Raw genomic sequence first — 17538 nt, 5'->3', positions numbered from 1 at the left:
ACCCTGTGTGCTCTCATTTTGGATGAAGTGGCCATTCGAAAGCACGTGGAATATGCAGCTGGAAGATTCCATGGATATGTGGACCTTGGCTGTGGCACTGTTGATGACAGTGTACCACCAGCCAAAGATGCCTTGGTCCTCATGGTTGTAGCCATCAACGACTCCTGGAAAATCCCTGTTGCCTATTTCCTCATTAATGGAATGACTGGTGAAGAGCGTGCCAACATCATCAGTGAATGCCTTCATCGACTCCATGCCACCGGAGTTCGTACAGTCTCCTTGACGTGCGATGGACCATCATGCCACTTTTCCATGCTGAGAGCCCTTGGAGCAACATTGGATGTCAATAACATGAGATCCTCTTTTGCACATCCTGCTGATCCAACACAATTGGTCCATGTGCTGCTGGATGTTTGCCATATGTTGAAGCTGGCTGACGGAGGTTAACTTCTCGTGTTAGTCTCGAGTGGTAATTAATCCGCTATCCTTTCTTTAATAGGTCCATGGCTCAGACCTCTCGCTTATGATGCTGCAATGCTAACTGCTACAAAACAAGAATATTTATGTATCCGGTACGTCTCCATCGAAGCTCCAAACTAAACAGTAGGTGGCGGTAATGCACCATATTGGTTTGCCAACCGCAAATAAACACGAAAGAAGAAGAAGAAGAAGATCCGGTACGTCATGAACTAGGGCGTGGCTAGGCTCCCATGATGCGGAAGCAAATCGCTCCTTGATGTTCCCCTGCCCCATTGAGCACTTTCAATAGGAATGAATGGGGCGCCATTTTGTAGTCCGCTGTCCTTTCTATAATATGTCCATGATAGGATGACGTCTGGGTCCGGACCCGGACCGCGGTCCGCCTGTTAGTGACCCCCGGTCTACAGTGTTGAATGCAGCACTGAGGTCAAGTAGCATTAGTATTGAGGTTTTGCCTGAGTCTGTGTTAAGACGGATGTCGTTTACAACTTTAATAAGGGCGGTCTCAGTGCTGTGCAGGGGTCGAAATCCTTATTGGAAGGTGTCAGAGCAACCAGTTGATGCCAGGAAGTGATTAAGTTGCTGGAGGACAACTTTCTCAATGATTTTACTTATGAAGGGTAGATTTGATATTGGTCTGTAGTTGTTAATAATAGAGGCATCTAGGCTCCGCTTTTTTAAAAGGGGTTTAATAACTGCAGTTTTCAAAGCTTTTGGGAAATTGCCTGACTGGAGAGAGTTGTTAACTATCTGCAATATGTCTACTGCTAGGCAGTCGAAAACATTCTTAAAGAGGTTGGTAGGTAAAGTATCAAGGCAACAGGTGGATGGCTTTAGTTGTGTCACAGTTTCCACAAGATTTTGAGAGTCTATAACATTAAAGCATGCCATCCTTGCCACGTTACTTTTGCCTGAACAGGGTGGTAGTCCAACATTTTTGTTTGAAGTGGAGATATTGATGGCGCGTCTGATGCCTTCAATTTTATCAGTATAAAAAGCTGCAAACTCATTGCATTTCTGCGTGGAATGGAGATCAGGTGGAATTTGTGTTGGGGGGTTGGTCAGTTTAGTCAACATTTGCAAATAGGGTTTTTGCATTATTAGTGTTGGTTTTAATGATATTGGAGAAAAAATTTTCTCTAGCACTTTTTAAGTCTAAATTGTAGGCACGGAGGCTCTCTTTATAGATATCATGGTGAATATGAAGTTTTGTTTTACGCCAGATGCGTTCAACCTTCCTGCATTCTTTTTTCTGTGCTGTTACAGAAGCAGCTTTTCTCCAGGGTGCCTTTTGCTTTCCAGAAATCTTTTTAACCTTATAAGGTTAAAAAAAATTCAAATTAAAGTTTTCTACAAGATCATCAGCAAAACATGGGTTGAGAGGGTGTAGCAAGGAGATGGCCTTTTTAAAAAGTACATTAGAATCTTCATTGATAGACCGTTTTTTGACAGTATTGGATTTTGTCTGTATGTCGGGAATAAAAGATATGTTAAAGAAAACACACACAAAAGTGGTCAAACAAGGAAGGATCAGTCACAGAGAGATCAGAAACATTGAGGCCCTTTGTGATAACCAGGTCTAGAGTGTGCCCCTTACAATGAGTAGCCTCTTTCACATGTTGAGACAGTTCAAATGTGTCCAAAATGGTAAAAAGTTTTTTTGCACACTACACAAAGTTTCCCTTTGTTTACTCTCTTAGTGGTTGCAGCATGAATGCAAAAGTTGCCCTGTTTTGACGTAGGTAACCTTGGGTTCAGCAGATTATGTGAAACTTCCTTTATACTGTGTCTACGGCTGAACCCTTTTTTGTCTCAGTAATACTCAGGACTTCTATCAGTACAGGGGGGGGGCTGGGGCGCCATCCTCTTGGGTGTTATCAGCCTGTGGCCATGACGTGGCGATGCTATCATTGACACAGATGCAAGTTTGATGCCAACATTTTCCAGTTTCTTAAATTCAGCTGGAAAATCGCAAAGGGAGGAGACATTGGGGCTGGAGTTGTTGTTGTGGCTATGGGAGAGATGAGGCTGGAGGTCATCGTCGATGGGGGAATGCAGAGGAGGGGGGTGGCCGTTCCTCGCCAAGCCAGCGTCAGCGATGGGGGAAGGCACAGTGTCGATGGCGTCGGGCGGGCTGTTGTCTCTCTTCAAGGTCTGTGGGCTGTCTGCTATCTGTGTGTCAGATAGTGGCAGAGTAGATGTGTGGGGGAGGCTGTAGTCTTGTTTCTTCTCAACCTGTGCTCTGACTGTGGCCTGTGCGTCAGACCATGGAGATTTGTGGGAAAGCGAGAAGAGAAGATTGTCCCTTAACAGTTTTGAGCCTAACCTGTTTGGGTGTAGGCCATCTGCTCTGAAAATATATTTGCACCCCCAGAATAAGTTGAAATTGTCAATAAAGCCCCTTCCTCTTTCATTGCAGACTCTAGAAAGCCATGTATTCAGTGCAAGTAGACGACTGAATCTGTTTATTCCCCTGTCAACTGCTGGTATGGGTCCACTGATGAATGACTTAATGTGTATTTTGTCCAGTGTATCCAATAGATCAGTGTAATCCCTCTTAAGAAGTTCTGACTGTTCTCTTTGAATATCATTAAATCCTGCATGCACAATAATCTGTGAGATTTTGGGGTTTTCCAATATGATTGGTCCGGACGCATCTCGGGGCTCAAGGGTGCATGGGTGGCAGGCGCGTTCGTGGACTCTTGAAGTGGCAGGAACCGGTTCTTCAGTGGCAGGGTTAACTTCAGTGACGGGCTAATCCGGCTGATACATGCAACTTTAACTTTGGGTAGCTTAGCATTTGGCGTTGAGTGAACTTGTTGATTCACTTTGCTATGTTGTTTTGGCTTAGCGCCGACTCTGTGCCAGTGAGACGCAGCTGGAACTGTCTCTCTCTTGTCCAGCTTCGGGAAAGATACAGTGTAGCTCTGATCATCTTGTTGTGTACTTGTCTGAGTTAGCTCAGCAAACTCACCCATCGGCACTGTATCCTGGAGTAGTCCTTTGCATTTTTCTAATGCTGCTAGTCTCATTTCAAATAAAACCACTGTCTGTTGCAGTTTGGTGCAGTCTGTGCATTTCCCAGTATCCGTGCCTGAGATATCCGAGTACAGAGGCATGTTGGCGATAGGAAAGTCCAAGGCTTTTTCTGCGGTCTGATCCGGGAGTCATAAAAAGTGCCAAAATGTATTGTTGAATCGAGCGATGGAGGACGACGGAAACAAACTATATATTGTTAAGTATTATGATCATGAAATAGAATAAAATAAAGTAGATCTGAACGATGAATTAAGTAGTTTTTTCCAATGCCTAGCGGAGCTTCGGGAAACATGACCTCTCTCTCTGCTGCCTCTGAGAGAGATAAGAGCAGTGGCGGCGCCAGAAATAATTTGTTGCAGTTGCTTAACAGTTGCTGTATGAATTCAAGAGGTTGCTGGTCAAAAAAAAAAACCTTGATCAAAACACCTGAATTTGGCAGAGGCACGGCCGGGAAGACATTTTCGGCACGGGTTGGGGTGGTTGCGGTCCCGTACGAGGCAAGTTTACAGTACAGCAACAACACAGACTAATCGCACCACTGTGATTGAGTGTGATCGTATCATTTGACAGTTCAACGTGCGCTATCTTTCTCCCTCTCCCTCACACACGCACAGACATAAAGACGTAAAGACATAGAACAATGTAGAGGAAGATCTTTAAGAAGGCCAACATGAAAATAGCCCAGCGGCATGTACACATTCACTGCTAGTCCAGGTGGCACTGCGGCCACACGACATATAACAAACAACATAGTTCTCTCAATCAACAGCCCGTCACCAGTCCCCCAACTACAAGGTTAGCTGTCCTGTCAATAGTGGTGAATTGCACATCTCAGACCCACCGTCGCCACGGTACATTCCAAAGCATTCACATTAGTTGCGCGATACGTCTCAAATGTAGGCCTATGTGGAACATTAATACAATAGTTAGGGGTCCAAGCCAACAGGTTGGATCCCTATTGTTTTTGTAAGGATTATTATTATTTCGTACGCCTTAGAAGTGGTACCACAGCCCAAACCGTAAATGGTGCACACGCGCTAATTGCATGACTAGATCCAGAATCGGCACCGCTACTCAGATAACAAAATCCAGACACGCCGGTCCCTAGGTGGCGCTATACCAAGGAATACGCGTTTGGGGCTATAACTCCCACACCGAACCTCCCACAGTCCAAAACGTTATACACACAGATTCCCTGGAGTCTGCTGCGTCTTTTGGCATAGGCCACGCCCATTTGCGTCTATGAATATTTTTCGCTAAATCGCGAAAACCGCAAAACTGTTTTTTCCCTACTCCTCCCACATTTCTTGACCAATCAACACCAAACTTTGCACACGACATCGTCAGACGCACACAAAAAATAAAATTCGAACACTTTTTTGATCCGACCTTCGACGACGAAACGGTAGCGTTTGGAATATTGGTATATTAGCTAAATTAGACGTGGAAAATCCAAAATCCAAAAAAATAAAAAATCAGACATCGGATCGAGTCCAAATTGTACACACATGTTGGTGCTAACCTTAATGTCGTTCGATAAAAAATTCGGAAAATTACGCCATTATGGGGCGCAATAAACGAGGAAATTGTATATCTTCTACAAAATTTCGCCGCGAAAACGCTACACTGACTTCTCGCTACTCCTACCACAGTCAAATCCTTTGTATCCACAGGTTCAGGGTAGCGTTTTGAACACATGCTTCGCGTTGTGCCGGCGAAATGCACATTTCTTGTCGCGTTGTGCCGGCGAAATGCACACTTCTTGGACCCCTGCATAACTGCTTGCAGTTCTAGTTGCTATTATTGTTGATACTATTATACTTCATAATACTTCTATTAAGGGCGGATCATACCAGGCTACGATAAACCCATCCTTTGGCATGAGCCAAACCTAGAATCTAGTTCTACTTCAAAACAAAATCACGTGGGCCCCAAGTCAATATGCTGCGACGGGCAAACTTAATAACCAAACGGCCTACCTTAAATCGATGTCTTGATCACAGGACGTCTTGCAATATTCCACTTTAATCCATACGGTTTAACACACCAACATTGCTAGCAAGCATGTGCTAACATTGTATTGCTAATTCAGAACTGTGTAGGCTACAATATTTTCTTCCGTTTCTTCAGACATTGCCCACATCCAAAATGTGTCATGTATAAATATATAAGCCTATGCTAATTATATTATTTTAACTAAATAAAGGAGGTACCGTATTACAACAAATTAATATATCAAGACACATCGTGTGATTCACAACAAAATGAAAAAAGAACTGTTAGGAGATCTCGCGGGAGTAGACTGGATGACGATCAATCCTGTATTTAAACACCAACTAGTAGGTTTAGTTGAACTTATTTAATACCATTTTACGGAAAATGGCATTATTTCAAATATGTTGTTTGAGTTTGACAAAAAATCAGGGGTTGCTCTGGGGTTTCTGAGTAATTGCTTGGAGTTGCTATAGCAACGGCAAGCAACCGTTTGGCACCGCCCCTGGATAAGAGTGTCTCTTTTAGAGAGCAGGTAAAGTGTCTCTTTACCTGCTTGGCAGCAGGTAAAGAGACACTTTACCTGCTGCCAAGCGTTCAGACGGGACAGGAACAAATCAAACAACCGTTTTAATCAATGGTAAGCCAATTTACCGGGAATTTGATGAGCTCTGGGGTTGTGTGATCCGCTCGCGCCCCGTCCTGCAGCCCAGCAGCTGGGCTGCCTCTTGTCAATCCTGATTCGTAGACGCCAATATGTCGTAGCAATTTCTATTAACGACTTATCTAATTCACTTCAACTAGCTATACGCAAGAGGAATTGGAGAGTCCGGAAAAAGTATTGACAGAGACTTTATTGTTACCCACAAATCAGGAACAACAGAGCCGAGTATGGTTTTCAAAGACACTGACGGGGGCTCCGATCCCGCTCTCTCTTATCCATCCCAACTGAGCTGTTTTGCATGTAATATGACCGTCCTGGTATATGTTCAAAATGGCCTTACATGGCACGGAAAGTTAGCCTTACATTCCCTTACGTATGTGCTCATCTCCTGTAGTTAATCTAAAAAATGGGAGGATGTCAGTAGCCTGGGCCCCAATGTCCTTGGCGCCTTATTAGGCCCTTGCTCTGAGTCCAGAGGTGGTTTCTCTACTTTCCACCATTAATGTTTATGCCTGATGTATATAGGCCTGATAATACTCATAGTTAATATAAAAGTAATGGTTAATTTCTCCCACAATAGCAGCGGCAGTCGCTCGCTCGCTCCAGACCAAGCCTGGCGACCTCCTCAGACCTCCCTTTTCCTTCCCTGGGAATCCCTCCCATGCTTCTCAAGCCCACTTGACGGGAACGGGGGAACGGGAAGACGGGAATGAGCAGACGGACCCCGGGTAAAAGGAAAGGGCAAGCACGGCCGTGGTCACCGCACGACTCTTATCTGAGGTTCCTCCTCTATTCTCTCAGCGTTAGGTCCTGTAATGGCGCATTAACGGCGCTAGAGGGCGCCCGAGACCCACCAGATCCAGCGGCTTTTTCTGAGTATCTCCGCCTCTCCTTTATGGAGAATAACAAAGGCCTCGTAATAATCACTATCCTCATCTCCATCATCCAATCAAAGGACGTAATTACATGAATTAAATATCATAATCTGTATCGATTTAAAGCCTGCGATCGACTGAAGGTTTACTGTCTTGTTGTCCTTCTGTCCCGCGGTTCTGTTCCTCACTAGGCAGCTTCACTAAACCGTAGGCCTACCGTCTGAAAACTGCTGTAGAACGGCTCTGCTCATCTCTTCTCCATCTCTAATCTCTAATCTCTATGAGGACACTGAACACTACGAAGAAACATAACCAGCATTATGTGGAATTGTAGAGATTACAATTTTCGAATAATTCAACAATAACATGTTAAAAATGCAAAAAAAAGAATTCTGAGTAACATGAATAACTCAAGGTCTTCTGACGAACATGCGTATTAAAAGTTAATAATTAAAGAAAACTTTGTCCAAAAAACCAACTACATTCTAAATAACATATATTTCATTTAGGCTACATTAAAACAAATTACAGAACACTATTAACAATAACCTCAAATAATAAGGGTAAATGATGCATACAAATAAAACGATATTAAAGCAATCAAAGTGGACACTATTTGAATAAAGAAAGAACACTATGTTACCTTTCGTGTTTGATCATTTAATCACTTAAACTCAAAGGAACACTGTATTAAATAAGTTAGGAACACTACACTAAAACAGTCCTCTGGTAAGAACAACAATAAAGCAGAGAAGTGAAGAACCTTCCAGACTAAGACTGATGTCTTCTTGTCGTCGACACTTGAAATCTGGAGCGCGGTTCTATATTTGGAGCGACTGAACCGTGTTCATGTGAAGCGCCTTCATGAAATATTTGTGTCCATGAAACATTCAGACGGCGAGGTCATAAGTCACTCTACCCCATAAACATTACATTTAGTGGAAGCAACATCTCACCCCTCGCTGCAGACACACAGGAAGTATCGCCTGGTCGGGTGATCACCTGGTCAGGTGTGTGATCACCTGACCTCAGTGGTGTCACATGGGCAGAAGGCAGAGACACAGGTTGAAATCGGTAGGGCTTTATTGGATGTAGAAACACAACATAAAGTATTGTTTATATGACTGGTACACACAGCTCATCAAAGGAAAAGGAAACACACAACTCATTTGCATAATTTACAACACATTGTGTCCCTGTGACCGCGGACGCCATGGCGACGGTTAAATAAACATGGAGGCGCCGTCTTCGCTATGCAGGGGGTTTGGACGTTTTACAGAACGCTTTACAGTGCTGATCAGGTGTCTGGCAGGTGAGGGCCGTGTGGAGATGCATCGTGTAAACATCGCTTTTCCTCCGTTAAATATTCAGTCTTTTTTTTTGTTATCCATTAAAACAAGAAACATAGAAACATTGTTTAATCTCTGGTCTCAGTGTTCTAGAGAGTCTGGTTCTCTGGCTGGTTTCTCTGAGCTGCTCCAGTGAACTGGTCCAGTGAGCTGGTCGCTCCAGTGAGCTGGTCCAGTGTACTGGTCGCTCCATGGAGCTAATCGTTCTGATGAGCTGGTGGCTATGGTGAGCTGGTCCAGTGAACTGATCGCTCCAGTGAGCTGGTCCAGTGAACTGATCGCTCCAGTGAGCTGGTCCAGTGAACTGGTCGCTCCAGTGAGCTAGTCATTCTGGTGAGCTGGTAGCTCGACTGAGCTCCAGGAACATGCGTGTGGTTACAGTGTTCAGACTCCTGTGTCTCTGGAACAATGCACAGCACTGTTCCAACGTAAGGACCTCATTTACAAAACACACCCCTCCTCCATCTCCTCCTTCACCTCCTCCTACTGCATCTTCTCCTCCTCCTATTGCATCTTCTCCTCCTCCTACTGCATCTTCGCCTCCTCCTTTACCTCCGCCGTTATCCCTCCTCCATCTCCTTCTTTGCCTCCTTCACCTCCACCTCCTCCTCCTCTCCTCTTGCTGCTCTCTGACCTCCTTCTCCTCATCCTCCACCTTGTCATCCTCCTCCACCCCTTCCTACTGCTCCTCCTCCACCCCCCCCTCCAACTCCTCCTCTACTGGAGGCCCTCTGCTCCTCCTCCTCCTTCTCCTCCTCCTCCTCTACTGGAGGCCCTGTACTCCTCCTCCTCCTCTACTGGAGGCCCTCTGCTCCTCCTCCTCCTCTACTGGAGGCCCTCTTCTGCTCCTCCTCCTCCTCTACTGGAGGCCCTCTGCTCCTCCTCCTCCTTCTCCTCCTCCTCCTCTACTGGAGGCCCTCTGCTCCTCCTCCTCCTCTACTGGAGGCCCTCTGCTCCTCCTCCTCCTCCTCCTCTACTGGAGGCCCTCTGCTCCTCCTCTTCCTCCTCTACTGGAGGCCCTCTGCTCCTCCTCCTCCTCCTCTACTCGAGGCCCTCTGCTCCTCCTCCTCCTCCTCCTCCTCCTCTGTGTTACCTCCTCTTCCCGATCTCGCTCTGCCTGAGGAAGTGGATGTTGTTGGCGCTGTCGGCCAGCTCAGGGTACTGCTCGATGGAGAGCACGAAGTAGCCGTCGTAGCCTAGCACCTTCCCGCTGCTGAGGAGCTGCCTCTTCTCCCCCTCGGTCCAGGGCCGTGCGCCCTCCTCCCCCTCCCTCACCCGCTGCTGCTCCCGGGCCCAGGCCCCCGCCAGCGCCGCCTGTCGGGCCAGCTCCACCACACGGCCCTTCTCCTCATCCACCGTGGAGCCGTAGCGCACGTGCAGCGCCAGGGCGCCGCGCCGCACCTCCACGTCAGCGAAGCGCCGCGTGCGTCCGTCCAGCACGGTGGTGGATTGGCTCACGCTGACGTTGACGCCGTTCTCCAGCGTGCGGTGGCCGCTGGTCAGGTGCAGCGCGGCCAGGTCGGTGTCGGGCAGGCCGGGCTTCACCAGGTAGTGGGTGTCGCGGCCCTCCAGGGTGAAGTGCAGGTCCTCCAGGTAGAAGGCATTGTTGAGGATGGAGGCCACCTTGACGCAGTCCTCGCCCGCCACGTTGAGCGCGTGCGTGTGCACGCTGCCCTTGTACACGGCGAACATGACGCCTCGGCCGATGGGGGAGGAGGGCGCCGAAAACCAGAGCCAGGGCTTCTCGCCGCGCCGTCCCCGGGCGTAGCGCACCTCGGGCAGCCGCTCGAAGGACAGCAGCGAAACGGCCTGCCGGTTCACCTCCCGCTGGACGCCCGAGATGGCCTGGGGAGGGACAGGTTAGAGCTCGGCCAACTCGGAAATACAACAAGACGTCAGAGCAGCCACAATCTAGAAGGAACATCTCAAGGCATCTCAACCCCTATTCCCATCCCTCAGTAACATCTCTAAACAAGAGCTAACCATGACTTAACATGTCTCCACAATATCTCTCCACATGTCTACACAGCATCTCTACATCTCTTTATCTCAACATCATCTTTTCATCTCTACATGTCTATACACATCTCTCTATCTCTTCATGTCTACGCAACATCTCAAACTCTACATCTCTACTTGTCTACACAACATCTCTGTAGATATCTACATATCTCCACCCCATCTGGTGTGTGGGGTGTTCCTTGGAACTGACCGGCAGGTCATCCCAGAGCTGGCTCTTCTTCAGCTCGTAGGACGGCACGCTCAGGTCGAACTTGGGCACGGGGAAGCCGGGGATGGTGTTGTGGAGGTGGAACCCAAAGGTCACTAGCCAGCTGTTCACATCTGCAACACAAAGACTCGTGTTAGTGTTGTCACGGACGCGGTTCTGTATGCACGCTCGCGCAACTGCACGGTTCCCCCTGGGAGATAGCAACGTTAGTGAGCGAGACCAACACGCTGACTCACGAGAAAGAGAACTTAACTGACATTTACAACACAAAACATGTGCTTTGATGTTCCAGAACTGCTGCAGGTCTTGGCAACATGGAGAACACGAGTCATGTGACCTGTTGTCATGTGACGTGTTGTGAGGTTCACATGTCATGTGACGTGTTGTGATGTGACGTGTGTGTGTGTGGGTTCCTCACCGGCCACATACTCCCGGAGCTCCAGCACCTTGCTGATGGGGTTGTTGCTCTGGAACATGTAGAGGTTGAAGGGCACAGGCTCCTTGCTGACCCTCTGCCAGGTGCTGATGTCGGGGACGGTCCAGCGCCCGGGCATGATGTCGTAGTCCCGCTCCCCGAAGTGCAGCAGTTTGGTCAGGGGGTCGTAGAGCCCCCCGTGGAAGCCCAGCACCAGCTGGAAGTCGGGGTTGGAGTCGAAGTAGACCTCCCCGTAGGCTGTGTACTGCACCTGCTTCACCAGCAGCCCGTCACTGGTGAACACGGCCAGCGGCGTGCCAGTGTTGTCGCAGGCGATGTAGAACTCCTCACCGCTGCTGATCTCCATGGCAAACAGGTGTCCCTGCAGGTCATAGTACAGCGAGGTGATCTCGGAGCTGGAGTGGTTGTACACGTGCGTGATGCGGGCCGGGTAGCTGAGGTCGGCGTAGAAGTACTGCAGGTGGGGGCCGGTGGAGGTCTTGGTGGAGACGCGGCGACCCAGCCCGTCGTAGCGGTACACCACGCTCCAGGCGCCGGCCTTGCTGTACACCCTCACCAGCAGCCCCTTGGAGTTGTACTCGAAGATGTCGGAGCCGCGCTGGCGCAGGAAGCCGTCCTCGTCCAGGCGATACTGCACGTCGCCCAGCCGCGTAATGCGGTCCCGCAGATCGTAGCGCAGCGGCAGCAGCCGGGCGCTGTTCCCCGGGTTGAGCAGGTGCAGGTTCCCGTTGAGGTCGTAGGTGTAGCGCCAGGTGGCCTTCTCGTTGAGGTAGACGGCCTGCAGCTGGCCGTCCACGTCGTACTCGTAGGCATACTGGGTGGTGTTGGCAAACGGCCCGATCTTGATCTCGCGGCGGATGACGCGGCCGACGTCGTCGTACTGGAAGGTGATCCAGTACATGAGGGAGCGGAAGATCTCGTACTGGATCTCCTTGATGCGGCCGTGGGCGTCGAAGTGCTTGGTGTAGGTCATGACGGCGGTGGAGATGATCTGGTTGATGTCGTAGTAGATCACGCCGAACTTGCCGAACTGCTCGATCTTCCCCGAGATGTCGTCGAACTGGTAGAGGTCGATGGGCAGCGGCGTCTCGTTGATGACGCCCTGCACGCTGGTGACGCGCAGGCTGCTGTCGTAGGTGTAGTCGAAGCGGGCGTTCACCATGCCGTCCTCGCTGAACCGGAAGATCTGCCGGTCGATGAGCGGGCCCACCTGCCGGTAGCGGATGGTGCAGATGAAGCCCTCGTTCTGCAGGTTGACCGTCTTGAGCACGCCCGCCGTCTCGTCGTAGGTGAAGCTGACGCGCGTGGAGTCGTACAGGATCTCCGACAGCTTGTTGAAGCGGCGGTAGCGGTAGAGCACGCGCCGGCCCGTGCCAAGGTGGGCCACCCTCAGCAGGAGGCCGTCCTCGCTGTAGTCCACGGCCACCGAGGCATTGCTCTCCGGGGGGTGGTACAGGTTGCGGTAGTAGCCCACGGAGCGCAGCGTCTGCATGGAGTAGCGCGCCACGCTGGGCATGGTGACCGCAGAGAGCCGGTCCAGGGAGTCGAACACGAAGATGTACTGACGCTGGCTGTGGAGCAACAGCACCAGGGACTGGAGAGAGAGAGAGAGAGAGAGAGAGAGAGAGAGAGAGAGAGAGAGAGAGAGAGAGAGAGAGAGAGAGAGAGAGTGAATGTATGGACAGTATGAGAGAGAGAAAGAGAGAGCATGGACAGCATGAGAGGGAGAGAGACCGAGACACAGACAAACAGTGAGTATGGATAGAGAGAGAGAGAGAGAGAGAGTATGGACAGCACGAGAGAGCATTGACAGCATGAGAGAGAGAGAGAGAGAGAGAAAGAGAGAGAGAGAGAGAGAGAGCATTTTATGGTATTATAGAGGAAGAGAGCGAGAGAGACGATCCCAGGTTAAAAACTGGTCAAGATAAATTAACTGAAACTCCACCGTAAAGCAATCTTAGAGAGATACGTTTAAAGTGAATGCTGATGAAATAATAATGGATTCTAAAGCCTATGAATTATTCAGTGTATTGAACTGCTGGCTGACTAACCTGCTTGGGGCCTGATTAATCGTTACCATAGCCACTTGTTCATTTAAAAAACATCATTATCTGCTGCTAACAATGATTTGTTTCTCCTTTTGAAAGTCGTGCAAATGTGTTTTATTATCATTATGCTATTAGGCTTGTGGCAGTCATCCTGTGTGGAGAGTCCTCATGCAAATCATTAGCCTAATGCTAAGCACACAGATGCTAACTTGGGCTGTTGAAAGCCCGCTGCAGGCCCCTGGTTCTAGCCCTGCTGCTAGCCAGCGCTAACCCTGTCGCTAGCCAGGGCTAACCCAGCCGCTAGCCTGCGCTAGCCCTGCAGTGACGGCAGGACACAGAACAACAGATTTGAATATTGATAGAGGTGCTCTGAGGATACTGTTGCAGTGTCCTTCCTATATTCTTTGACACTTGGTAAGCCTGTAGAAGCAATGAGCTTGATCCCAAATTCTTCTTGACACCTTCTCCAGGTGTGCGGTGCTCACCTTCTCCAGGTAGGTGTAGCTCCAGGTGCGTCCGTCGGCGAACACCCTGGAGACCAGGCGTCCCTGGGCGTCGTACTCCACCCGCTCCACCGTGGGCCCTCTCTGGAGGACGGTGATCTGGCCGCTGCTGCTGCGGCTCACGTTGACGGGCAGCAGCTTGCTGCTGGGCACCCACACCACCGGCTGGCCTGTGGCGTCGTAGATGATCTTCAGCAGGAACTTCCTGTGGTCGTCGTAGATCTTCTCCGTCCGCAGCGTGCGGTCGTAGTCCACGGACAGGATGTTCCGACCGTTGACCTGGTAGAGAGACGGGGGGCGAGGGTTAGGGTGAGCTAGGGTTAGGGTGGGCTAGGGTTAGGGTGGGCTAGGGTTAGGGTTAGGGTGGGCTAGGGTTAGGGTTAGGGTGGGCTAGGGTTAGGGTTAGGGTGGGCTAGGGTTAGGGTGGGCTAGGGTTAGGGTGGGCTAGGGTTAGGGTCGGCTAGGGTTAGGGTCGGCTAGGGTTAGGGCAGGCTATGGTTATGGTGGGCTAGGGATAGGGTTAGGGTAGGCTAGGGTAAGGTTTAGGGTGGGCTAGGGTTAGGGTGGGTTGGGGCGTTGAGGAGTGTGTTGATGATAGCTGGTTTAATCCGTCTCACCTAGCCTTATCTGGCTGAGGGGTCTTTGTAAATTGTAACAGTGTGAGGGAGGCTCATTCTGGGTGTCTGGAGCCAAGATATATCTAGATCTGTCCACCTACATCTGTAATTCTAGCTCTGATCATCTATAGTTCTGATCTTTTGGCTCTGTCCATCTAGAGCTGTCCTTTCAGATCCATCCGTCTAGATCTGTCTCAAGCTAAGATATGTGTATGTACATCTTTCTCTCTAGATCACTTAATCTGAAGCCATCTTTCCAAATCTGTCTGAAGCTATCTGGGGTTGTCTTGAGCAATCCATTGTCAGGAACAAGGTACAACTGTCAGGGTGCCAAACTGGATTGTTTCTAAAACAAGCCCGACAAAACCAAGTGTTGGTACAGGGCCGTTGACAAAAGGGGGGAAGTGGTCTGAGTGTGGTCCGAACACGACGACCTGGAGGCCAGGGACGACCTACTCTGAGTTTGCGTCCGAACACAATGACCTTCCCACGGCTCTGCTCCTTTCGGAAGCGCCACTCCACCAGGTTCTGGCCGGTGTCTCCGGGTAGGCTCATGTTGCGGCGTGCTACGGTGGGGTTGGCGGCGCCGGCCAGGATGTGAGGCTCGGTCTGGTAGTGGGTGTCCATCCCGTTGGCGTAGGAGATCCTCAGGGAGTTGTCAAAGCCCACCTGGTAGCTGCTCCTACACTGGTCTGGAGGAGCAGAATGGAACACTATGAGATACAACCCAGCAGAACCAGCAGAACAGAACCAGTACCACTAGCTCTGTGATGCACTACCCCGGAGGGACCAGTAACATGAGAATGCATTGCTACCTAGGCAGAGATAACTTTAGGCTTTGAACAGAATCAGATGTTCACAGAATAAAAAGCGGTTGAATAAATGCAACAAGCATGCAAGGATCAAAATGAATAAAGGAGGAGATTCTAATTGAAAAACTGCATAATCGTTGCTTTTATTCCGTTAAAGACATATTTTTAAAGTAGGTAAAAAGATATCCTCTTCCCTTGAATTTGTTTAAGTGATGTAAAACCAGCAGACACTTAGATGTTAACTAAAGAGATATTAGAGAATTCTTGATTTTAGATAACGGAACGAGGCAGGGCATGCAGTACTGAGAGGACGGTGATCTACTGGATCATGATACATGACTCCTCCCGACTGAACTCTGCCACCCTGACCCCAACGCTGTCAGATAACCTCTCAAAATCGCTGCATCAGTTTGGATGCTGAGTGATGTACAAATCAACATTGAAACATATGGAGAGTCACATAATATCCACGCTTGAAACAGCATGGATGTGAAACCGCCCAACATGTCTCTGAACTGGGTCAGCGGCGGGCGAGGAGACGCGTTGTGCAGCGTCTGCTGCAATGGGAACAGACCAAACACGCCGCAGGTGGAATGACAGCACTTCAAAGAGCTGCTCATCCCTGAGAGCCGGCGCAGCCTCACCTTGAGTGAGCGTGTAGAAGGCTTGCAGTGTGGACGTGTTGGTCGTTATGCTGATTTCCTCGTCAGTCAGGGAGCTCTCAATGTCCACCGTGAGAGCGCTGTTCAAGTCGGTGTACAAGTTATTCACCGTTCCCGTGGGAAACGTCACGTTCATGAGCCGCCCTTCGCTGTCATAGCTGTTAAAAGACCAGGGAAGGAAAATAGCAAATGTTTTAAACGTGGAAAAAAACGGCTTTGCAATTACAGCACATTGCCTTTCAAGACCGCGGGTTGTTTGAGTGTCGCCTTTCACTGTGCTTCTGTTAAATGTCCTTTTCTACAGAAACTTTTTTGAACCAGAAACATTTTGGAGCGGGATGAAAGGGAGCCGTGCGACCATCTTGTTGAAACGTTTCAACAACGACCACTTTGAGGATTTAAAGAAGACCTTCACACCAAGGCTGAATGAATTCAGCCTTGGGGTTGATTACCATGTCATCCTCATGTCGGCTAAACACTTTTCCCCTCTTAGTTGCACCCCGCTGTAATTAAACATTCCCCGAAAGAAAACGACGTCCTAACAATGGCTGTCAGACAGGTCACCATGGTGACCCCATTACGCCTTTAGAAACAGTAGAAAGTGCCGGAAACACAGCCGGGAGCAGTGCCTTAAAGGTAATAACCAGCTGATGGAACTCAACCTAGTGGAACTCAGAGACAGGAACTGAGCCAGCTGAACCACCTAGTAGAAGCAGAAGCAGAAAAGGGTGATTGGTGGAGGGATTCATTTAACCTAACGAGGTCATGCTCACTCATAGAAGGTGGTCCAGCCGATCTCCGAGGTCTTGGTTGCCAGGAGGCCGTTGTTGCCATGGTAGGTGAGCAGCACCAACTCCATGCCCTGGGCGGTCAGCGTCTTCAGCCCCCCGTTCGTGCCCATCGCAAGCCAGATCACTTGGTTGTCGGGAGCGACAATCCGCACCGGGGTCCGGTTAGGGTCCCGTCGGATCCGCAGGGTGTTGCCGTTGCTGTCGGTGACGGCGGTGACGTCGTTGTCGGTGCTGTAGCTGAAGGAGAACTTGGGCTCGCCGGTGAGGAGGCTGGCCGTGTGCTGGTGCGTCCCGTTCAGGTCGAACACGTACAGCTCCTGGACGTCCGGCGATGCCACCTCGTAGGTGCTGGCCGTGGAGCCCAGGGCGGGCCCGTTCCTGGAGACCGCCCGGATCCGGATGTTCCCGAGGTCGGCCACGTACAGCGTCCCGTCGGGCGCCGCCACCAGTGAGGACGGCCCGTTGAGCCGGGCGTCCTTAGCGTATCCGTCCCCGCTCTGGTAGCAGTCGCAGTTGGCGTCGTTCTTGCAGTCGCAGTCGGAGACGGCGCCGGCCAGGTGCGTGATCTCCCCGCCCACCGACACGCGGCGGATCCGGCTGAAGCGTCGCTCGTCCGTCTCGGCCACGTAGAAGTCCCCATGGTATGACACGGCCAGCGACACGGCGTTCTCCAGGGGGCTGAACCGCGCCCGCTGGCCGGCGCCCGGGCGGGGCTCGCCCCCGGACAGCGGGCAGTGGAGGGGCCGCCCGGCCGCGATGCTCACCTGGCCCGCCTCCGTGATGCGCAGCACGATGTTGCTGTCCAGCACATACAGAGAGTTGTCCATGGGGCTCACGGCCAGGTCCGTCGGCCACTCCAGGATCACCTGGGACAACGCACGGAGGAAGGTACTTAGGAGTCAGACACGCTGGGTTAATGTTCCTTAGGAGTCAGACACACTTTATTAAGGTTCCTTAAGAGACAAACACTCTTTGTTAATGTTCCTTAGGGGACAAACACACTTTGTTAAGGTTCCTTAGGATTCAAACCCCGTCTGAAG

General features: G+C 50.2%; 2 protein-coding genes across 12 annotated transcripts in view; one reads left to right on the top strand and one right to left on the bottom strand.

Moving 5' to 3' along the window:
• Nucleotides 1-17538, top strand: part of ppid (peptidylprolyl isomerase D) — a 314679-nt gene that overhangs the window by 278796 nt on the left and 18345 nt on the right. The window lies entirely within an intron of this gene.
• si:dkey-237h12.3 (teneurin-3) overlaps nucleotides 7695-17538 on the bottom strand; it is a 73471-nt gene continuing 63627 nt past the window's right edge. For 5 of the 11 annotated variants that reach the window (XM_060062383.1, XM_060062384.1, XM_060062385.1 and 2 more), the window contains 8 exons: nucleotides 16481-17364; nucleotides 15690-15865; nucleotides 14690-14925; nucleotides 13599-13895; nucleotides 11048-12659; nucleotides 10612-10742; nucleotides 9493-10244; nucleotides 7695-9347 (listed from right to left, as the gene is read on the bottom strand). In XM_060062383.1, the coding sequence (XP_059918366.1) occupies nucleotides 9305-9347; nucleotides 9493-10244; nucleotides 10612-10742; nucleotides 11048-12659; nucleotides 13599-13895; nucleotides 14690-14925; nucleotides 15690-15865; nucleotides 16481-17364 (4131 nt within the window). In that variant the 3' untranslated portion in view covers nucleotides 7695-9304. Of the gene's footprint in view, nucleotides 10245-10611; nucleotides 10743-11047; nucleotides 12660-13598; nucleotides 13896-14689; nucleotides 14926-15689; nucleotides 15866-16480; nucleotides 17365-17538 lie in introns of all 11 variants that reach the window. The other 6 variants (XM_060062381.1, XM_060062382.1, XM_060062379.1 and 3 more) reach the window with 6 other exon arrangements.

This window comes from Gadus macrocephalus, chromosome 10 (genome assembly GCF_031168955.1).
Source record: "Gadus macrocephalus chromosome 10, ASM3116895v1".
NCBI classification, from domain to species: Eukaryota; Metazoa; Chordata; class Actinopteri; order Gadiformes; family Gadidae; genus Gadus; species Gadus macrocephalus.
Note: the sequence above shows the minus strand (reverse complement) of the source record. Positions and strands in the feature narration are given on the sequence as shown.